Source organism: Canis lupus, chromosome 16 (genome assembly GCF_011100685.1).
Source record: "Canis lupus familiaris isolate Mischka breed German Shepherd chromosome 16, alternate assembly UU_Cfam_GSD_1.0, whole genome shotgun sequence".
Classification (NCBI taxonomy): Eukaryota; Metazoa; Chordata; class Mammalia; order Carnivora; family Canidae; genus Canis; species Canis lupus.
Window position 1 is genome coordinate 26838758 of NC_049237.1, and position 25054 is coordinate 26863811.

Consider the following 25054-nt stretch of genomic DNA (forward strand, 5'->3'; position numbering starts at 1 on the left):
GTTATTCTGTATGTTAGTAAATTGAACACCAATAAAAAATAAATTTAAAAAAAAATAAATAAACAAAATATTATATTTTAGATAGAGATAGGTCATTGTCATGTAACACTGCTTTACTGCCATTGGAACAGCTTTTCAATCAGCCCTCAGTTCCTTTGAGTGCCCTGGGGAGCTAGGTCAGTAACCTGCTCTATCTGCTTCCATACACTGGAGGAAAAGTGAAAGAGGCAAAATGCAGGTCATCTCCAAAATTGCTCCTGGGATTTCCCACCACTATGAACAATCCAACATCCTTTTTGGTGGCCTTTTTCAGCTCAACTTTGGGGCTTAGGATGGCAAGTATTTCTGCATTGTTTTCTTGACTATCAAAGCCCACTGCTCTGACCATCCCACTGCTGACCTGAGTTTTCTTTTCTTCCCAAGACTATGTCCACTATGATTCCAAAACCTAACTCTCCTGTGGCCCCAAAAGATTTAGGCATCTTGGGCAACAACCTTCTTACTCTTGTCTCCATCTTGTAGGCTTTAAACTGATAACACCACAAGACCCATAAGCACGAAAGACATTGATTGGAAGTTAAGTTTGGGATGTTCTGGAACATGACCTTGACTCTATTGTTTCCAGAAGCCAATGGGAGCACGTTCTAAGATAGACAATGCCAATGCTGGCCAGAACTGCAATGACCTGCTATGGAAATGTTTTTTGCAGAGATTCTGATAAGGTAGAGGCATCAAGAAAATGCATTTTTTCACCTGGTAGGGCCAAGAAAAAGTGAGTAACTGGGTTTGTTTTGTTTTGTTTTGTTTGTTTCTTTGTTTGTTTAGGTGGCTGTAAGAATATCTAGGGGAAAAGTGTTTATTTTGTCGATTTTTATGTAACTGTTTGCCTTAGTTATTAATCCTTTGAATTTTATAACCTAGTGTTTCCCACCACATTTTATTCCCACGCAGGACTGTAATGAAGGTAGGCAGGTATTTGTGTATCTATTTATGGGTGAGAAGACCCAGTGTTCTGTTACTTGGTGATACTTAGTGACACTAAGCCCAGTATTCAAGAGTATTAAAAGCAGCTACTCCTAAATATATTCACATAGGGGGTTGCAACAGTTGAAGTAAGACAAGTACAATTAAAAGGAAGCATCTATGGGGCACCTGGGTGACTCAGCCAGTTGAGCATCAACTCGATTTTGGCTCAGATCATGATCTCAGGGTTCTGGGATTGAGCCCCATGGCAGGCTCTGCATTCAGCAGGGAATCTGCTTGAGATGTTCTCTCTCTCTCTCTCTCTCTCTCTCCCTCTCCCTGTACCCCCACTCTATCTCTCTAAAATAAGTAAAATCTTTTAAAACATATTTTAATCTTTTAAAAATCTAGATATTAAATATTTAATATCTAAATATCTATAGACAGAAAGAGGAGAAAGATGAAGTACTTTCATAATGCTTCCATGTGTAAATACTCCAGGCCCCACACATCACTGGAATATATCAATAATTCTCTAAACATTAATGTATTGAATTCTCAAATCAAAAGCATAGAGTGGCTCAACAGACAAAAATACAGGACCCAACTACACTGCTTACAAGAGACTCACTTGAGCTTTAAAGTCATATAGAGGCTCAAAATGAAGGGTAACAAAATATATTTCATGAAAGGGGTAATCAAACGAGAGCCAGGATAGCTATATCTATTAATAGACTTTAAGTCATAAAACAGTAACAAGATACAAAGATAGTGATGTAATTATAAGGAGGTCAATTCATTAAAGAGATATAACAATCAAATATATATGCACCCCACAACAGAGCACCTAAATATATTAAGAAAATACTAATAGCTCTGAAGGGAGAAATAGATGACAATACAGTAATAGTAGGGGAAATCTATACCATCACTATCAACGATTGATAGATTATCCAGACAGAAAATCAACAAGGAAATGTTGAACTTGAATCATACATGAGACCAAAGGGAACTAACAGACATAGCCAGAATATTCTATTCAACCACATTAGAATTCATATTCTTCTCAGATGCACATGGCACATTATCTAATACAGAGCACATGTTAGGTCACAAAACAAACCTTAGAAAATTTGAGAAGACTGACAGTCTTTTCTAACCACAATGGTAGAAAACCAGAAATCAATAACAGAAAGTAAAACTGGAAAATTTTAAAAATATGTGCAGATTAAACAATATACTCCTGAATAACCAATGGTTCAAAGAAGTAATCCAAAGAAAAAATCAAGAAAAGTCCTAAACAAAAGTGGAATCATAATGTAGAAAAACTTATGGAATGCTAAAGAGCCCAAATAGCCAAAGTAATCCCAAGAAAGTAAAAAACTAGAAGCAATATATTTCCTAGATTTCAAACTATACTACAAAGCTGCAATGCTAAAAAAAAAAAAAACAGTATAGTATTGGCATACAAATGGAGAGACCAATGGAACAGAATCAAGAGCCCAGAAATAAACCATACAGATATAGTCCACTAATATATGACAAGAGTACCAAGAAGCTCAATGGAGAAAAAGTTTCTTCAATAAACAGTGCTGAGAAAACTGTATAACCACATGGAGAAAAATGAATTTAAACATCTACTTTACACCACTCATAAAAATGAACTCAAAATAGATTGGAGACTGAAACATAAGACCTAAAACAATAAAACTCCCAGAAGGAAATGCAAGGAAAGAACTCCTTAACATTGGCCTTGGCAGGGATTTCCTGGATATGAAACCAAAAGCATAAGCAACAAAAGCAAAAATATATATGTTAAACTACATCAAACCTTTTACAAAGCTGCTTCATAGCAAAAGAAACAATAAAGTGAAAAGATAACCTAAAAAAGGAAAGGAAATATTTGCAAATCATATATCTGATAAGGCACTATTATCCAAAACATATAAAGAACTCATACAACTCAGTAGGAAAAAAATCAAATAAATGTATTAGAAAATTGGCAAAGGACCTGAATAGACATTTTGCAAAGAAGACACACAAATAATCAACAGGTATATGGAAAGGTGATCAACATCTCTAATCATCAAGAAATTGCCAATCAAAACCACGATGAGATATCACCTTACCCTTGTTATGTTTGCTATTACAGAAAAGGCAATAATAACAAATGTTGTCAAGGATTCAGGAAAAAAGGAATACTTGTGTACTGTTGATGGGAACGTAAATTGGAACAGTCACTATTGAAAACAGTATGAAAGTTCCTCAAAATCTTAAAAACAGAAAAAAAATAAAAATTAAAAAAATCTTAAAAATAGAACTATCATATGATCCACTTCTGGGTATCTATCCAAAGGACTTGAAATCAGGATATCAAAAAAGGTATGTGCACTCCTATGTGCATTGCAGCCTTATTCACAATAGCCAACATATATATACAACCTGTATAGGAATGAAGGAATGAATGTAAAAGAAAATGTGATATATCTATATTATTCAACCATGAAAAGCAGGAATTCCTGCCATTTGAGACAATCTGGATAAACCTTAATGGTATTATGCTAAATTAAATAGACCAGAGAAAAATAAATCCTATATGTTACCACTTATATGTGGAATCTAAAAAAGCCAAACAGAGAAACAGGGAGCATTTTGGTGGTTATCAGGGGCTTTGGGTAGTGGAAAGAGGTAAATATTAGTCCAGGGTATAAACTTCGAGTTATAATATTAATAATTCTAGAGATCAAATGTACTACATGTTGATTATAGCTTATAAATACTGTATTACATACTTGAAAGGTGCCGAGAGAGTAAACCTTCAAAATTCTCACCACAAAAACAAATGGTAATTATATGACAGGATGGAGGTGTTAAGCAATGCTATGTGATAATCATTTTGCAATATATAAATGTATCAGATCAACATGTTGCATGCCTTAAACTTACACAACATTATATGTCAATTATACCCTGATCATGTTAGAGGGAAAAGATATTCCAGAGGAAAAAAGACACCAGCAACATGCCAGTGTAGGAAGCCCTGGACTCTCCCTTCCATTCACAAATTCACCAATTCAGCTTCAACTCATGGATTAATTTTCTTTGTGATGAACCCTAAATTAAATGAAAGGCTCTTTTACTCTGGGCAAATGCAAAACCAGACTTGCCAAAGCCAGTAGGGAGATTCAAGACACCCTGTTGTCAGAGACCTTACTACAATGCAGTACCTTACAAGCAGGAAGAGACCATCTAGCTCTCTGTTTCACCCAGCAGAGAAGGATCTGCTTGGAGGTCGAACATGCATACATTTTCAAGGGAGCTGCCCAAAGATCTGGAATCTGTCTTCCAGTTGTGGGAGCTCTGTTTGGTCTGAACTGTCTAGATGCCAGGGACAACAGGAGTAGCAGCTTGAGCTAGTAGTTACCAATGAATGGTACTCCCTCTATTAACCACCAAATGAATGGATAAATAATCCCAGATCTTAGCTTCCCCCTTGGGAGGCAAAGACTTGATCCATTCATCTAGATCCCCAAGTACCACACTGAAATCATGAAGCTGACAATACACTACACTAGCAACTGAAAAATGTACTAGAGAAGTTCAATAACAGACTAGGTCAAGCAAAAGGAATGACCACTGAACTCAAAAAGAAGTCACTGGAAATTATTAAGAACAGCAAACAAGATAAAAGAATGAGAAATAGTGACTAAGGGACTTATAGAAGTCCCACCAATGGGACTAATATATGCATTATGAGAGTTCCAGAAAAAGAATTGAGAAGGAAAAGATCAGGAAGCATATTCAAAGAAATAATGGCTAAAAACTTCCCACATTGGAAGAAGGAAATGGATATCCAGATGGAGAAAGATCAATGAACCACAAATAAGGTGAACTCAAAGAAATCCATAACAAGGCACATTATAATAAAATTGTCACAATTCAAAGACAAAGAGAGAATTTGAGAGTAGGAAAAAAAGTGAGTTCACACATACAGAGGAACCTCCATAAGACTATGAGGAAATTTTTCAACAGAAACTTTACAGTCCATAAGGCAGTGAGATGATACTCAAAGCACTGAAAGAAAGAGCTTCCAACAAAGAAAATTATATCAGACAAAAACGTCCTTCAAAAATCAAATGGAGACAAAATCTCTCCAGACAAACAAAAGCTAAATGAGTTCATGACCACTAGCCCTGCCTTAGAAAAAATGCTAAAGATAGTAATGCCTGCATTATGCTGGCATAAGACATCTCTCTTTTTGTGCCTCTTTTGAAATTAAAAATCCACATAGATTTATTATATACCACATCTATTTTGACACTCAAGGAAGAACAGAAGATGGAGGAAAATAGTTCCCAAGCTTTAAGAAATTAAAGATTTAGATGTAAACACACAAAGCATGATGTTAAAAGAGCAAAACACTAATTACTTAATGGGCTTCAGAGTAAGGAAATAATGCAACAAAGCTTTAAAAACATTTTAGCTGGGGTGCCTGGTTGGCTCAGTAGGTTAAGTTTCTGACTTCCACTCAAATCATGATACAGAGTCCTGGGATCCAGCCCCATATCAGGCCCCTTGCTCAGCAGGGAGTCTTCTTGTCCCTCTCCTTCTGCCCTTCCCCCTGCTCATGCTCTCTCTCCCTGTCTGCCTCAAATAAATAAATCTTTTTTAAAAACCTTTTTATTTGAATTATTTTAAATAATATTAAACAGATAATGTCTACATATAAAATGAATTGGTTTTTTCTTTCCACAAATTTTTTATTGTGTTGAAATATATATATAAATAACATTTACCATCTTAACCATTTTAGTGTATTATTTAATGGTATTAAATGCATTCACATTGTGTAGCCATCACTACCATCCATTCATAATTTTCATCTTATAAAACTGAAACTCTATACTCTCCATTCCTACTCCTCCCAAGTCCTTGGCAAACACCATTCTACTTTCTTTTCTTTTTTTCTTTTAAAGATTTTAGTTATTTATTCATGAGAGACACAGAGAGAGGCATAGACACAGGCAGAGGGAGAAGCAGGCTTCTGGTAGGGAAGCCTGAGGCGGGACTCAATCCCAGGATCCTGGGATCATGACCTGAGCCAAAGGCAGATGCTCAACTGCCGAGCCACCCAGGTGCCCCACCATTCTACTTTCTATATCTATGATTTTGACTATGTGAGGTACCTCATATCAGTAGAATCATAGAGTACTTGTCTTTTTGTGACTGGCTAATTATTTCAGTTAGCATAATTGTCCTCAAGATCCATCCATGCTGTAAAATATTACAAAATTTCTATCCTTTTTAATACTGAATAAAATTCCATTGTTTGTATATACATTTTTCTTTTTCCATACATCCATTGATGGGTACCTGGGTTGCTTCCAAATTTTAGCTATTGTCAATAATGCTGCTATGAACGTGGGTGTACAAATACCTCTTCCAGACACTGCTTTCAATTCTTTTGGTTATATTCTCATACATGGGAATGCTGGGTCATATAGTAATTCTATTTCTAATTTTGAAGGAACAATCATCTACTTTTCATGGCAGCTTGTACCATTTTATATCCCCACCAACAGTGTACAAGGGTTCTGATTTTTCTACATACTCCCCCATCCTTGTTGGAGTCTTTGTGTTGTTGTTGCTGCTGCTGCTGCTGCTGCTGTTATTGTTTTTGTAGCCATCCTAATGAGTGTGAAATGATATCAAAACCTTATGGTTTGGATTTATATTTCCCTAATGATTAGAAGTATTGAGCTTCTTATCTTATTTGGAGAAAATTCTATTCAAGTTCTTTGCCCATTTTTTAATTGAGCTGTTTGCTTTTTATTGTTGAGTTTTAGGAGTTTTCTATATATTCTGGATATTAATTTCTTTTTTTTTTAAAGATTTTATTTATTTATTCATGATAGTCACAGAGAGAGAGAGAGAGGCAGAGACACAGGCAGAGAGAGAAGCGGGCTCCATGCAGGGAGCCCGATGTGGGATTCGATCCCGGGTCTCCAGGATCGCGCCCTGGGCCAAAGGCAGGCGCCAAACCGCTGCACCACCCAGGGATCCCCTAATTTCTTATCAGATACATGACTCATAAATGTTTTTCTCCCAATGAAACAAGACAGCCAGAAAGCAATTAATAATATGGCCTCTTATTTGGGGCCAGGTAACACAGTTGTAGGAACTGTTCTGGGTATTGTAGGATATTTAGTAAGCATCCCTGACTTTTACCTTCTAGAAGCCAGTAAGAGTCCTTTCCCAGTTGTAAAAACCAAAAATGTCTGTAGGCATTGGGTCTAGAAAGCAAAGGTAATGAATCCTGCTAAATGTACTACAGGACAATCTCCCTCATTCCTACCTCTCACAACAAAGAATTATCTGGCCCAAAATATCGATAATGTTGACATTGAGAAACCCTGATGTGACTGTTGGGTTTGCACCCACATTCCTTCAGGTGTTACACAACCTAATTTCGTGACAAATACCCCTAATAATGTATGTGACTTTCCAACTAATAAGATTTTCTCCCTTTTAGAAGATAAACATCACCACAAACTAAATGATGCTAAAACTTTAACATCATTTTATATTATACCTAAATATTAAGTTTCTGCATGTGCATAAATAACACTGAAGAGTATGCCGTAGGACCTAGACTTGTACAAAAAGAAAATGTGCTAAGGAACTTAGAAAAGGACATACATTTTACCCCATAAGCATATTTTGGCCAGAAACTAATAATTTAGAGGCACATACTGATTTGTGTGAGCTATGTGAAAGAAGATTTTTATTGGCTGTTGCCTATAAATCATATGTTATTCTTATCTTGGAAAGCTAATGCCTTCTTCAGAACTCAAGACCATTCTTGTTAACCAGTGTCCATGACAGATCACAGATGACCTAGTTAAAGAATTTTAGTTAATTTGGATTGAAATACAGTTATGGTTGAGAAAAATTTTTCAACTCCAAAATTATCAATTTCCTTTTCCCCCTAAAAATGCTCACAAAATGTGATTGTTTTTTCAAAAATAAATACAAAAGTTAACTGTTAATCAGGCCCTGACTTATCATATCCTAGATGCATTAACATAAATAGTCAATAGGACTGAAGAGATATTACTTCAAAATCAAGATGCTTCAAATGTTATACTTGCCTCCAAGAAATTTTTAATACTTTGGGAGAAGACTATTGCACTTAAACACCTGAAGCTCTCACAGAGAGCTTTAAATCACTCAAATTACTAAAGAAACAGTAAACAAGATAAATAACTTGAGGTATACCTAGTTGACATCCCACTATGTGGATCTAAGTTTATCTGACTAGCACTGAAATTTAATTTCCTAATTTTACTTAGGGAAACATTGAATCATGGATCTGTTTCTACTTATTTTACTGGCCATTTGTTTATATCTCAATTATGTTTTATGTACTAGTCTAATGTCACCATTGTCTTGCCAGACAGCATAACTATGATTCTGATAGAAAAGCAGAACAAAATTATAATTATCACCAAAACCTCATCTCCTCCTTAAATTCCTGTCATTCATATAGATCTACATAATACTTACATAGGTACACAATACCTATGACCTGTCTAAGGAAGGCCTAAATGGAGGACTGAGATAAAACACTTTACTCTCTCAAAGAATATGAACTATATATATTCAGGAAATTGTATATTTCAATGAAGCTAATGATCTATACATTTATAGGAAGCTATTAAACTAAACTAGACAGGTCATAAACTGAAACACTCACTCAGGAGCAAGCCCGTTTGAGCACACACCAACACTTGAAATCCACCCAATTAGTTATTAGTCCTGCTTTGTTCTAGTCAAACCCCATGTTTCATTTAAGCCTAAATTAAACACCACCACCATCAATTCTATATAATATTCTGAGAAGCTGCATTTCCCCTTGAGTTTTCTTCCTTTGCAAACAAGAATTCCATGTAAATTAAGGAGTTTTTTGCTTTTCAGAATCAAGAAAATTTTATTTCCTTTAACACTAAGACACACTAGGCAAGATTTCACTCATTAACAAATTATATTTACATTTTTGTCCTATACAAGTGAATAATGAAGCTTAGAATAATCAGAATTTAGGAACAAAGAAGAAAGTTTTGATCATTACCTCCACCAATCAATTGTTTACACTGTTTGCTAGCTGTCCGACATTGTCCCTCATAACAAAAGGCATCACCGGATTCACAACTTTGTCCGTTGCGTGCATAAGTGTCAGGCACACAGTGTGAGGAAACCCCATTGCAGTATTCAGTGAAATCACATTCATCCAAAGATTTCCTGCATGGTATACCACCTGGTCTTAGCTAGCAGGGAAAGAGGAACATAAGAAAAGATTATGCATCAGTGATACTCAGTTTCCTTTTCCTTCAGGCTTTAATTTTTCATTTATCTTTTTTTCTAAGTTGCTAAGAGCAAGGAGAAAACAAATGATCTTGTTAACTACTTAAGCATTGCGTGGAAATTTAAATAATTAAATTTACTGTGGAAAAAGGAGCCGGTAACACTTGTGAGAGAATTGGGAAATTCAAAGATAAGTAGACTGCCATAATTATAAAAAAGACAAAAGCAATTAATATAAAAATTAATAAGTAATTAATATAAAAACTACTTAAAAATTACTTTAGATCCATTATGGCTATGCTTACATGGCAGCCTTTGGTTTCTCCATATGCTGTCCCTTCAAGCAGAAATCAGCAACCATTTACAAAAAAATACATATGGGTCACAAGCATTTAGAAAAAAGTTTGTAGATTTTAAGGACACACAGGAAAAGATTTACTTCACATATCATATTACAAACAACTATAAAAAAAAACCTTCCCTAATTATATACCTCTGATCTCTTCAGTACTTACTCTTTAGCTGATACCTTAACAGTATTCCCTTTCTGTATGTGTCTTTGCCACAAACTTCCAAATATCACTACAAACCATTTCTTCAACCTAAGCCCCAATTCTTCATGGCTATCATCAGTATCCCATGCAAACTATGTCAAAGTTGTTCTAGCTTTCAAAGATCCTAGAGGCCTAGCTTCTATAACATTTATCATTCCCCAAAATAGGTTTTCTATATACTTTTTTCCATGTTGTCACAAATATTTGCTATATATAGCAATTCTGACACAAATTCTTCAAGTGATGTGTGGGAAGACAAAACAATGCCTGAGTCACCCAAGCTTATGTAGTTAGCATTCAAATAAAAATAAATGATCAAAATTATTTCTAAAGGAAAATACATATAAGCATAATAGAAAAAATATTAATACCAGTTTCTTTGAAATATGCTTCATTTTATAAATATATATAAATGGCAATATTACATTTATTCTAATTTCTTCTATTGTTTTGATTTTTTATAGCAGTTTGAAGGTCACAGAAAATATGAGGGGTAAGTACAGAGATTTCCCATATAACTCCTGCCCCACACATACAAAGCCTCCTCTTATCAACATTTCTGCCTGGCGTGGTACATTTGTTATAATCAATGAACTTACATAACACTGATCATAATCAGTCAAAGTCCATAGTTTACATGAAAATTCTTTCTCATTGTTATACATTTTATGGGCTTAAACATATGTATAATGACATGTATCTTTTGTTATGGTATCATACTGAATATTTTTACTGCCCTAAAAATCCTTCATGCTCTGCCTATGCATCTCCCCTTCGGTTCCTGGCAACCAGTTTTTACAGTCCTTTTCCAGAATGTATTTGGAATCATAGAATGTGTAACCTTTCCAGATTGAATTCTTTCACCAAACTTCTTTTTCAATATGTATAAATACCCAGTTCCTAAAATCTCTTTCCTCAAACGCTCTTGGAACCAAGTTTTATCATCCTCCTGGCTCATATAAAAAGGTATTCATGTTTCTTTTCTTTGCTCCTTAATTCCAAAATGGCCCTAAAAATGGATGACTCCCTTTTCCTCCTAAATATTAAGAATGTTTTCGCCTAAAATCTTTTTATGTTTTTTTAATTTTCTTTTCAATATATTTTTACTCTAGTCAAGACTGTCAGTCTGTACATGTAATGTGCAATTCATTGTCAGGACTATGTCCCTTTACTCAACTAAATGAGGAGTGGATGGTTAATTTATTGCCTCTGACCGCCACACCAGTCTTGACTGCATCATAAAGAGAGTACTGTGTATATAAGAAAACTCATAGTTTGAGCTATATGCCATTAGGCCCAAGGACTAATGAGAATCACAACTACTTCTCCAGTTTTAACAGCAGATATTCACACATCTCTGTTGATATATGAATCTGGTCTAAGTTATTACTTTTTGGTGCAACAATGATGGAGAATTTGGTAATCTGCTATATTGCTTGTGTTCAATAGGTTAGTTAATTTTTTTAAAGTTATACTTAATATGAATAATTATGACTAAATCGTGCCTACTAATGAAAAAAAAAGAGGAGTGTACATCAGCAAACATCAGAATAGGAGATTCCTGGCTGCATATACATAGAAATGCCTATTTTAAACAACTACCATGAATGAGATAATCTGACTGAAAGGTTCGAGTCCCAGGTGAAGCAAAAAGTCTGAGAGTAGATGTATTGGAAGATGGTAAGAAGAACATTTTCACTTTACCCATATCACCCCTCCCAAAAGGTGGCACAGTTCAATGCTAAGAGAGACTGTCCTGGCTGGTGATTTCTCTGACAGAAAAATTAAAGTAATGAGAACATGGTTTTCCAAGCACTACAAAACACTGCCCATGAGACTACTTTTGTCTCACTCCACTCAGAACATTGAGGTACTTGGCATACTTAAATAGTCTGGGAACACCTAGGAATAGGGGAAAGAGATGGGAGTTCACAACAATCAGTGTGTGAACCAGCCACATATCCAATTAAATGGCTTTTGATGCAGCAAGAGTCTCATCCATAAACCAACAGGATGCTTCATCTGAGGACACCCACAACTAGCCAACCAATACCCCCAGCACTCCATGCTCACACCATGTGGCCGGAACTCCAAATTCTCCAGCAGATGGCACACATGAGCCTCCAATAAATGGGCGCAATCCTGCAGCCAACACATGGATATCAGTCCCTGGCTTGACTCTGCTGAATTGCACAACTTTGAACACTTTAGGGCACTGACCTAGGGAAAATTTATGAGAGGCTCTCCATAGCCAGACTGGCTTTCTGGGATTGAAAGACGGTGTACAATCCTGATCTCTCACTTCCTAGGAGGTGTGGAACAACCCTAGGAGAAGAGTGGAACAAGCACACTCCTAAAAAAGGTCTGAGAGACCCCCCAAAACTCTAGCTGAGCTGACTGGTGATTGGCTTCTTTCTCTCTCAAGGCCAATTACTAAACACTGAAAGAGATGGCTACTTTTCAAATGTGAAGGCAGCAATGCAAGGCTTCCAGAAATGTAAAGAATCAAGGAAACATGATGCCACCAAAGGAATGAAACAAAGCTCTTGTGGAAGACAAATAAAGAAATGGAAACAAACAAATCTAACAAAAAATTTAAAATAATCACCTTAAGCTCAGATAAGAAAGCACAGAAAGACAAATAAAATCAGGGAAACGATACATGAAAAAAAATGAGAAGTTTCACAAAGAAAAATTATTTTTTAAAAAAGAACCAAACAGAAATCCTGGATCTGAAGAATACGAGTGAACTAAAACATTTTATTAAAAAGCTTCTAGGGCACAGTTGATCAAACAGAATAGTGAACTCAAGAGCAATCATTTAAAATTTTCCAGTCATAAGAACAAAAAAAGAAAAAGATTAAACCCTAACTGGTATTTATAGAACACATAAAAAGAAACAGCATATGTGCTATAGGAGTCCTAGAAGGAGGCAGTAAAAGAGAAAGGGCAGAAAGTTTATGTAAAGAAATAATGACAATTTCCCAAATCTAGAGAGGAAAATGTACATAAATCCAAAAGAATTCTAAATATACTGAACATAAGGAGGTCTTCAAAAGACACATTACAAATCAATTGTCAAAACTCAGTCACACAGAATTTTGAAAGTGTAAGAGAAAAGCAACTCATCACATACAAGGGAAGCCATATAAGACTATAAGTAGATTACTCAACAGAAACCTTGCAGAGCAGGAGAAAATGGGATAATATTTTCAATGTGCTGGAAAAAAAATACTAACCAAGAATAGTATATCCAGGGATGCATGCATGGCTCTATCAGTTAAGCGTCCAACTCTTGATTTCAGCTCAGGTCATGATCTCAAGATCATGACATCAATACCTGTGTCAGGCTCTGAGCTCATTGAGGAGTCTCCTAGAGATTCTCTCTTTCTCCCTTTCCTGCTGACCCTCCCCCACCACACTCTCTCTCTCTCTCTCTCTCTCTCAAATAAATTTGAAATAAATCTTTAAAAATAGAAAAGAATACTATATCCAACAAAGCTATCCTTCAGTAATGAAAAAGAGATGACTTTTCCAGATAAACAAATCTAAGGGAGTTCATGTGTCTTACAAAAACTACTAAAGAGAGGTCTTCAAGTAGAAATGAAAAAATTCTAATTAGCAATATGAAAACATATAAAAGTATTAAAATCACTGGTAAAAGTAAGTTACAGTTAAATTCAGAATACTCCCACTACTTTAATAGTTGGTGCATAAAATTTTAACTCTAGTATAAAAATTAAAAGACAGAAGTATTAAAAATAATTATAGCTATAATAATTTGTTCATGGATACAAACTATAAAAGGATATAATATATGAAATCAATAGCGTAAAATGAGGGGAAGAGTTTTTGTATGAGATCAAAATTAGTTGTCATCACCTTAAAATAGAATGTTATAATTATAAATTATGTCTTGTGTGAGGCTTGTGGTAATCACCTACAGATACACACATAAATATCTATAGTGAATATACAAAATATAAAGAGAAATTAATCAAAGCATACTACCACATAAAAATAATCAAATCACAAAGTAAGACACTAAAAAAAGGAAAAATAGGATTAAAGAACTACAAAAGGGCAGCCCTGGTGGCTCAGCAGTTTAGCGCCACCTTCAGCCCAGGGCGTGATCCTGGAGACCCTGGATCTAGTCCCATGTCCGGCTCCCTGCGTGGAGCCTGCTTCTCCTTCTGCCTGTGTCTCTGCCTCTCTCTCTCTGTCTCTCATGAATAAATAAATAAAATCTTAAAAAAAAAAAAAAACTACCAGAATACAATAATATGGCAATAGCAAATCCTCCCTTAAATTTAAAGTAAATAAATCATAATAAAAAGATACATAGTAAGCAGATTAATTAAAACAAGATCAAACTATATGCTACCTAAAGATCCAGTTAAACCTTTAGGACACACATAAACTGAAAGTGAAGGGATAGAAAACATAATCCATGCAAATAGCAACCATACAGAGCAGGGAGGGCTAAATTTATGTCAGTATAAAATAGACTTCAAGTCAAAAACGGTCACAAGAGACATAGAAACTTATTATATAATGATAAATAAGTCAGTTCATTAAGAGGATATAACAACTGCAAATATACATGCACCCAGCATCAGAACACCTAAATATACAAATATTGACAGAACTAAAAAGAGTAGGCAACTTCATCACTCTACTTTCGGTATTGGCTAGATCATCCAAAAAGTAAAATCTGTACTGGATTAGTGGGCTTGAACAACACTATAGACCTAATGGACCCAACAAAAAAATGCAGAATGTTCCATCCAACAGCAGCAGAATACAAATTTCCCTCAAGTGCACAAGGAACATTCTCCAGGGTAGATCATAGGTTAGGCCAAAAGAAAAAGCCCTAACAAATTTAAGAAGACTGAAATTATGCCAAGATTTCTTTTCTAATCACAATGATGTTAACTAGAAATAATTGCAGAAAAAAATCACAAATATGTGGAAATGAAACAACATACTCCCAAACAAATAATATATTGAAGTAGAAATCAGAAGGAATCAAAAAATTTCAAGACATGAAAAATTGAAATATAACAATTCAAAAACTAAGGAATGCGTTAAATGCTTAATTCTGAAAAAAATGTTCATAGTGACAAACATCAACAATAAAAAGAAGGAAAAACTTAATTAAACAACTTACTTAACACGTCAAGGAACTAGAAACAGAGCAAACTAAGTTCAAAGTTACCAGAAAAAAAAAACAAATAAAATTTAAAACAAAAATAAATAAAATAGAGATGAGAGAAACAATAGAACACATCAGGGAAACTGCAAGCTGGTTTTTGTACAGACAAAACTGATAAACCTTTTGCTAAACTAAGAAAAAAAGAGAGAAGATTCATAGAAATTATAAATGAAAGAGGTGACACTACAACAAATATCACAGAAATTCAAAAGAACACAAGAGAGACGACAATTATATATATACTACATAACAAATCATATAATTTAGAAGAAAGAGATAAATTCCTAGAAATCATTTACCAAGATTGATTCATGAAAAAAATAGAAAAATCTGAACAAATCAATAATGAGTAAAGAGATCAAATCAGTTATCAGTTAAAAATCTCCCAACATAGAAAAGCCCAGGATCAGATGGCTTCACAGATGAATTCTTCCAAACATTTAAGGAATACTAAATGTTAATCCTATTCCATCTCTGCCAAAAAACTGAATAGGAAAAAAAACTTCCAAACTCATCTTATGAAGCCAGAATTATCCTAATACCAAAGTCAGACAAATATACTACAAGAAAAGAAAACTAAATGCCAATATAATTTTAACCTGATGAACAAACCTGATGAACGTAAATATAATAATTCTCAATAAAATACTAGCAAACTGATTTCAATAGCACATTAAAAAGTATCATACATCATGACCAACTGAGATTTATGACTAAGATTCCAGGATGTTTGAACATATACCATTCAATAAATGTGATATATCACATTAAAAAAGCAAAGATAAAAATGTGATGAACTATATGTTGGCTAATTGAATTTAAATAAAAAATAATATGATCATCTCACTAGATGTAAAAAAAGCATTTGACAGAATTCAACATAGTTTCATTATAAAAATTATCAACAACTAGGTATAGAAGGAATGTACTTCAACATAATAAGAGCCATACATAACAAGCCCTTGGCTAGTAAGACAAAACTGCCCCCTCTCATCCTTTTTTTTTTTTAAGATTTTTTTTAAAATTTATTTATTCATAAGAGACACAGAGACAGAGACACAGGCTGAGGGAGAAGCAGGCTCCTTGCAGGGAGTTTGACGTGGGACTTGATCTCAAGTCTCCAGGATCAGGCCCTGGGCTGAAGGCAGCGCTAAACCACTGAGCCACCCGGGCTGCCCTCTCTCATAACTCTTATTTAGATTAGTACTGAAAGTCCAAGTCACAGGAATTAGGCAAGAGAAAAAAAAAAGGCATCCAAATTGGAAGAGAATTCAAGTTGTCTCTGCAGATGATATTATCCTATATAAAGGAAACTCTAAAGACTTTACAAAAAAAATGAAAAAAATGAATTCAGTAAAGTCACAAGATACAAAATAAAAATATAAAAATCAGTTTTTTCATACTAAGAATGTGCTATCTACAAAATAATTAAGGGAAAAAAATCCCACTTACAACATGAAGCAAAAAGAGTAAAATTCTTAGGAATAAAATTAATCAAGGAAGTAAAAGATCTGGATCCTGAAAAATATAAAACACTGATGAAAAATTCATGAGGACACAAATAAATGGAAAGATATCCTTTGCTGGCTTTGCTTTGTATCCTTTTGTTGTAATAATGCATAGTGATACGTATGCTATATGCTGAATTCTCTGAGTCCTACTGATTCATTAAACCTGGAGATAGTACCAGGGTACCTCTGACAAAGAGGAAAATTGTTGTCTTAACAATACTGTCTTTCATTCCATTCACATGGAACATTTTACTATGTATTTAGATTTTTAATTTTTCTCAGCAATGTTTTGTTATGTATATGTTTTACATTACTTTTATTAAATGTGTTCCTAAGTACTTTTCCATGCCATTGTGAATGAAATTGTTTTCCTAATTTAATTTTCAGATTATTCACTTCTATTATTATAGAAATACAGTTCATTTTTGTATAGTTGTGTATCCTGTGACTTTGACTAACTCATTTATTTAAAAGGTATTTTTGATAGATTCTTTAGGATTATTTACATATGAGGTCATTTCATCTGCAAACAAGGAGAATTAGTTGCACTTCTCTTCCAAATTTGATGACTTTATTTCATTTTCTTACTTGACTATACTCTCTGGAATCTCTAGTACAATGTTTTAATAGAAGTGATGAGAGTCTACATCCTTGCTTTGTTTCTGATTTTAGGGGGAAACACTCAGACTTTTGTCATTAGTGTGTTAGCTCTAGATTTTTCACAGATGCTCTCCACCAGGTTATGTTCTTTCCCATTTCTAATGTGTTAGTAATTTTATAACGAGTAGGTTCTGTTTCTGCATCTTTTGAGATTAGGAAGTGTTTTCTTTTCCTTTGATTAACATGGTGTGTTATATTAATTAAACCAACTTTATATTACAAAGATAAATCCCTCTTGGTCATGCTGTTTAATCTTTTTCATATGTTTCTTGATTCTGCTTGTAACTTTTTTAGAATTTTTGCATCCATATTCATGAGGTATATTAGTCTACAGTTTTCTGTGATGTCTTTGGTAACCAGGTGATACTATCTTCATAAAATGAAAGATTTTTTTCTCATATTTTCAGGAAGAGATTGTGGAGTACTGATGCTCTTTCTTTTTTTTAAGTGTTTGATAGAATTCACCAATAAACTCACCTGGACCTGAGCTTTTCTTTGTGGGAAGATTTTAAGTTACTGATTCAGTTTATTTACTTCTCCATTCAGATTTTCTACTTTTTTCTTAAGTCAGTTTGGTAATTTGTGTCTTCCTATTTTATCTAAGTTGTCTAATTTGCTGGATATGGCAGGCCAGCAGATTTCCTTATAATTCTTTAAAATTATGTACTATCAGTACTGATTCTCCGCTTACATTTCTGTGAAACCTCTTTTTCATAGTCTAGGTAAATGTTTATCCAATTTTATTTATTTTTCTCAAAGAACCAATTTTGGTTTCTCTGATTTCCTTTCAACTTTATTTCCTTCCTTATATTTGCCTTGGATTTAATTTGCTCTTCTGTTCATAGACTTTCAAGGCACAAGCTTACGCTATTGATTTATTTCATATTTTCTAATATAAGTATCTATAAGTAAAAATTTCCCTCCAAGCACTGCTTTACCTTTATGCCATATGTTTTAATATGTTGTTTTTTAGTTTTCATTCAGTTCAAATTATTTCTAATGTCCTTGTGAGTTCTTCTTTGACACACTGATTATGGAGAAATATATTTACTTTCTAAAATTTGTAGATTAAATTTCCTTTATTTGTTGATTTTTTATTTTATTGATATCAGAAAATATACTTAGTATTATTTTAGTCTTTTAAAATATACTAAGCCTAGTTTTATAGCCTAGCATATGGTCCATCCTCAAAGATGTTCAATGTGTGCTTGTAAAGTCTATATATTCTGCTGTTGCTGGATGGAGTATTCTTTAGTGTAAATTTGGTTAAGTTGTTTGACAGTGTGATATGAGTATTCTATATCAATGATTTTTAGTCTGGTTGTGGGAGGCCATAAGCCAGAAGACCCAGCAAAGCTACACTCAGATTTCTGACCCACAGAAACTATGAGGGAAAATGGGGTGGTAATATATTATGCAGTAATAGATAAATAATATAACATAACCATACAGATTCTGACTCTTGCCTGCCACTCTGACCTTGTCTATCATAGTATGGGTTTTCAAAAAAACAGAGCACAAAGCAAAACTTATATCCTAATGCTTCATTAAGGTTTGGGAGCCCAAGTAGACCAAAGCAAAACAAATACAAGATGGTTGGTGCATTAGTAAGCTAGCCAAAGCTTTGCCAAAGATATGTAGTTGCGGTCTCCAGAAAGAGCATATGAAACATCGCATCTCAAAAAATCTACCATTCAAATTAAACAGAAAACCATTGCCAAGCATACCTGGGTATAGTCACATAGACTCAGTCCAGGAGACCATGTTCTATAGCAAATCGAGTAGTTACTTGATCATATCGTATATGAATTCTTCATTTTTACAAAGTTATTTACCAGAGTTTTATTTTATTGTCTTTAAAACAGAAGCCAGTTTACAAAATGTCTGATTTGTCCACCATGTTCTAGAAACGTGTATAATATAACTACCTTGCCTAACTATGGTTTGAATTGGCATTTATAATAAAGAAGCCATATTTTGGAAGTAAATGCTAATTAGGCACTTTTGTCTTTTAATCAGTATCAATGAGCAGAAAAACATGTTTGAACAATTCTGGAAAGACATGGATACTAGGTCCAATACACTATTTCTTTATCAGTCATTAAATTGTAAGAGCATAACAAGCCATTTTTCTTCTTCCTTGATTCATTTCCCATTCTCAGAATCTTTCTATTACTTTTCTTTTGTTTGAATACTCTACACCAATACTTCTATTTGTCACTGAGGTATTAGATCGAATGTCATGCCTTACAGAGCTATTTCTAAAATACACACTCACTCAGTGTTTATTCTTTTGCCCTATTTCATTTTTAAATCACTTTATCACTATCTGAAATTATCTTTTAAATATTTGTTTGTTTAAGGATTAATCTTCTGTAATACCCCTCAGTATGGGGTAAAATATTTTCTGAAATAGTCAGTAGACAAACAATTTCAAGCTGAAAATAAACTGTAAATGAGTATCTGCTCCTTATGTCAACCTTTTATTTCATCTAAATTTCACTGAGTTTTTATTTGTATCTTTTGTTTGTTGTTTTCTCCACACTTTGTTACTGCACATTAGTTTTAAGGATATGAGCAAAGAAGAGTGGTGTCTAGCTGCCACATTTAACTGAATTACACCAATTTTTCTTTGATATTAAGAAAACAATATTTCCAGTACCATTTTTTTCTATTTTTCCTTCTGGTCTAACCCTTACATTTGGCTCTACCTGCTTAATATTTGTCCTCCAACTCTATGATTCATTTGAGGGACAGAAATTTAGGTATTCACTAAGATTAGTGTTGATTTCATGCATAAGTTGCAAATGTAGTTTATCTGTAATATTTCATATACCATCAATTTTATTGCTCTCAGTTCTCTTCTTATAACATTGTCTTAATTCAAAGAGGTCAACCCTTATAATTCTTTGAGAATGACAGTTTCCTGAAAGTGCTTCTGTATCCTACAACTTAGTTTTAAAAGCATATCCAAAGAATGATGTCACAAGATGGCAGAATAAGAATCCTCTACTCATATTTCCGTTCAGCAATAATACATGACAGCAATCCATAGACAAAAGTGTCTCCAGAAAAGCTCTGTAATCCAGGTAGGAGACACCAAAACCCAGGTGAACTTTAAGTTTGAGGAAACCAATTTGAAAAGTTGGGTGAGTTGAGTAAGTTGCCCTCACCCAGGCAGCTACTTGCTGACTCAACTAAAGACCCAGAAATAGCTCTATACCTGAAGACTTGTCTCAGCCACAAGCGGCAATGATCCTGCTATAAGTATCATATGCCAAGGTACCCAGGAGTCACATCCACCCATGCATGAGTAAGAAGCACACAAACCTTAATCCCAGATGTACACCCTCAAATTGCCCCAGAATCAGCTGTGGTCCAGGAGTACCTGGAGGTAAGCATCACACACTGTTTGACTATTTTGAAAGGGTCCTGTGACTAGGCTGCAGCTCCTACCAGCAACAGCCTGAGAACCATCCTGCTGATAGAGGGATTTGACAAGAGACACTCTCATCTGTACCAAAGATTCAGAACAGGCCCTATATTCAGCTCCAGCCCCCAACAATCTTGCCAGCCAAGGAACTTCACAGGAAACATTCCCAATTGTGTTGGAAGCCCAAATCTTTTTGGGCCCCATATTATGTGGTAGTCCCCTCCCAGTCTCAATCCACTAAGAGTCCTGCCAACAAAGGGATCTGTCAGGAAACACTTCTGTCTATACTCCCAGAAATCCGGAAAAACTTCTATATTTGACTTTAATCCCCTCACAGCTGCAGTCCATCAGCATTCCTGCTGGATGAGAAAATCAGCAGAATACACTCCTGTATGTACTCCTGGAGATCCAGAAATGACCCAATTGTCAGCTTCATTCCCTACAAGCCATAGCCTGCCAGCTGTCCTCCCAACACAAGAACCCAGCAGAATATATTCTAGACTGTGCCTAAGAAGATCCTGAAATGGCTGAAAACTTGGATCTAGCCCCATTATCAGCCATTATCAGAGAGTTCTCCAGCCTACTCAGGGACCTGGCAGGAGACATTCCCATCTGTGCCTCCAGAGCTAGGCCCCCAGACCTCAGTCCTGGTCATGGACCCTGAAAGAGCACAGGAACACAGTTCCAGCCATTCAAAGCCATGGTCAGGGCTATCTTTGCCCACAAAGGATCCATCAAGTGATCTGGCAGGAGCCCTCCTAGGAACCTAGTGGGAGTCACACCCATGCTCACAACTGGTAATAAGATGCTGTGTGAGCCTCCAATTATGGGCCCTAAAGCATACCCTTATTCCACTGTCATCCTACTGAACAAAGTACTAGAGGAAATCCCATATAGGAATCAAATAGGACCATGCCCACCCAAGCCCAAGGTTAATAAGCTCAACAACTACAGATCTCACTACAGACCCAGCAACAGTCTTGTAAAATGGCTCTAACCCATCAACTGTCAATTCTGGAGTTAATCCCATCAGCCTAGGAATTGACAGATCTTTACCTGCAGAAAGCATTCTATAGAGACTGCAAGAGTTGTTTACTCTTTTAGACACACAGATATCAACCAAGGCTACATGGATCACAAAGAATCAGACAACTATGACACCATAAAAAGAAACTGATCAAGCTAGAGTAACCAACCACAAAAAAATTGAGATCTAAAAAAATGGAGATCCATGAGTTGCTTCACAAAAATTCAAAATAATCATCTTAAAGAAACTCAATGAAATGCAAGAGAACACATATAGATAACTGAACAAAATCAGGAAAACATGTAAGAATAAAATGAATAAAGAAATAGAAAACATTAAAGAGACCTAAACAGAAATCCTCAAGTTGAAGAAAATAACAGAAACAAAAAATTCATTAAAGGGCTTCAACATAAGAATCAATCATGAGGAAGAAAGAATAAGTGAACTTGAATACTATTGACTTGAAATTAGCCAGTTACATGGGCAAAAAGAAAAAAAAAAGTGAAGAAAGCCTACATGAATTATGAGACAATATAAGCAAATTTAATTCATATTTTGAGAGTCCCTGAAGGAGAAAGAAGAGAGAAAGTAGAAAGATTTTTTAAAGAATAATAGATAAAAATTTCCCAAATCTTGAATAGGTATATAAAGGCAGGAACAGAAAGCTAAAATGACTCAAGCAGGAACAATCTAAGAAGATTGCCCAGGACAAATTATAATTAAAATGTGAAAAGTCAAAGGAAAACTTTTGAAGCAAAAATTGAAAAGAAAAATTACACATATGGGAATCCATATAAGGTTATCAGGAGATTTCTGTGCAAAAAAAAAAAAAAAATGTAAACGAGGAGACAGTGAGGTGCTAAATTTAAAATGCCAAAAGAAAAAAACATGCTGGATAAGAAAACTATACATGGCAAAACTGTCCTTCAGAAATTAAGAGAGTTAAAGACATTCTCAGATAAACAGAAGCTAAGTGAGCTCATCACCTCTTGACCTTATAAGAAATCTCTAGGGATTTCATCAAAATTAAATGAAAGGACACTAACCTATAAAAACTTATAAAAGTACAAAGCTCACTGGTAAATGTAAAAACAGACTCATATTCAGAATATCTTACTACTGTAATGGTGGAAAATATTGTTATCTGTAGTACAAAAGCTAAAAGACTTTTGTAAAAGTAAAGTAAAAAGTTATAGTATTATAAATATTGTTACAACGATTTGTTAAAGGATGCACAATATAAAAAGATGCAAAGTGTGATGTTAATAGCACAAAATGTGGAGAATTAAATGAGAATTAGAAATGTAAAGCTTTAGTATGTGATTGAAGATAGGTAATTATCAGCTTAAAACAGACTATTATAGGTAATGGAGATTAAGGAGTGCACTTGTGATGAGCATCAGGTGTTGTATGGAAGTTTTGAATCACTATATGTATACCTGAAACTAAGATTACACTGTATTTTAACTAAATGGGAATTTAAATAAAAAATTTTAAAAATAAAAATAAAACTACCTTATACTCTGACAATTGCACTATTTACTATTATTGTATTTACCCAAAGAAAACAAAAACACTAATTTAAAGGGATACATGCACCCAGATGTTTGTAGCAGCATTATTTACAATAGCCAAGATATGGAAGTAGCCTAAGTGTCCACTGATTGATGAATGGGTAAAGAAGATGCGGTATATATATGCAATGGAATATTATTCAGCCATTAAAAAGAATGAAATATTGCCATTGCAATGACTTGGATGGAGCTAGGGTATAATACTAAGTGAAATAAATCAGACAGAGGAAGACAAATACCATATGATTTCACTCATATGTGGGCCTTAGGAAATAAAACAAATAAGCAACGAGAAAAAATGAGAGAGAGAAACAGAGAGTCAAATCAAGAAACAGATTTTTAATTATGGAGAACAAGTTGATGGTTATCAGAGGGAAGGTAGGTGAGGCAAGGGGTTAAATATGTGATGGAAATTAAGGAGTTAACTTATTGTGATGACCACAGGGAGAAATATGGAACTACTGGAATACTGAATTATTATATTGTATACCTAAAATTAATATAACACTGTATGTTAAGTAACTAGAATTAAAAACTTAAAAAATAGGGATGCCTGAGTGGCTCAGTGGTTGAACATCTGACTTCAGCTCAGACAGAGCATGATTCCAAGGTCCTGGGTTCAAGTACCACATTGGGCTCCCCACAAGGAGCCTGCTTCTCCCTCTATATCTCTGCCTCTCTCTATGTCTCTCATGAATAAATAAATACAATCTTTTAAAAAAACTTATAAAATAGACTATTATAGCTATTAAATGTTTTGTGTAAGCCTTATGATGATCACAATGAAGAAAGAGAAACAAATTAAAGCACACCACTACCAAAAAAATAAATCACAAAGAAAGATAGCAAGAGAAGAATGAAGAGAAAGAGAACACAAAAAAATAAAAACAGAAAATGATTAATAAAATGGCAATAGAAAGTTCTTAACTATCAGTGATTACTTTAAACATAAATGGATTTTCTCTAACCAAAAGACAGAGTGGAAAATGGATAAAAAGCAAGATCTAATAATAAACTGGCTATAAGAAGCTCAATTTACCTTTAAGGACATTTTTATGCTGAAAATAAAGGAAAGGAAAAAATATTCCATACAAATGGTAACCAAAAGACAGCAGAGTTTGCTATTCTTAAATCAGATAAAATAGACTTGCAATCAAATCAGTCACATACACACACACACACACTTGCACACAAACACACACACACAAACAAGAAAAATGAATATAACACTTGTTTTAACTATATATGCACCAAATATTGGAGTACCTAAAAACTTAAGTAATATTGACAGACTGAAGGGATATATAGACAGCAATTCAATAATAGTAAAGGACATCAATACCCTACTATTAACATTGGATAGATCAATGAGAAGGTGAATCGGGAAGAAAATGGCAGGCCTGAATAAAACTATAGACCAAATGGACCTTCCAACTGGAACAAAATACACATTCTCCTCAAACACACATGGAACATTCTCTGGGATAAAACATATGTTGGTCCACAAAGCAAGTTTTATGAAATTTAAGGGAATTGAAATAAAATCTAATATCATTTCCATGCACAATGGTATAAAACCTTAAAAAAAAAGCAGAAAAATTCACAAAATATGCAACTTAACATCATACTCCTGAACAACCAATGGACCAAAGAAGGAAAAACAAAATCAGAAAAGCATCTTGAAATAAACAAAAATAAAACAAAACAAAAAACATTACCAAAACATAAGGGATATAGCAAAAGTAGTTCTAAG

At 34.4% G+C, this 25054-nt stretch overlaps 1 protein-coding gene across 1 annotated transcript in view; it reads right to left on the reverse strand.

The window, feature by feature from the left end:
• LOC482849 (disintegrin and metalloproteinase domain-containing protein 5-like) overlaps positions 1-25054 on the reverse strand; it is a 134604-nt gene that overhangs the window by 56119 nt on the left and 53431 nt on the right. The window contains exon 15 of the mRNA XM_038560015.1: positions 9095-9290. Within this exon, the coding sequence (XP_038415943.1) occupies positions 9095-9290 (196 nt within the window). The remainder of the gene's footprint in view (positions 1-9094; positions 9291-25054) is intronic.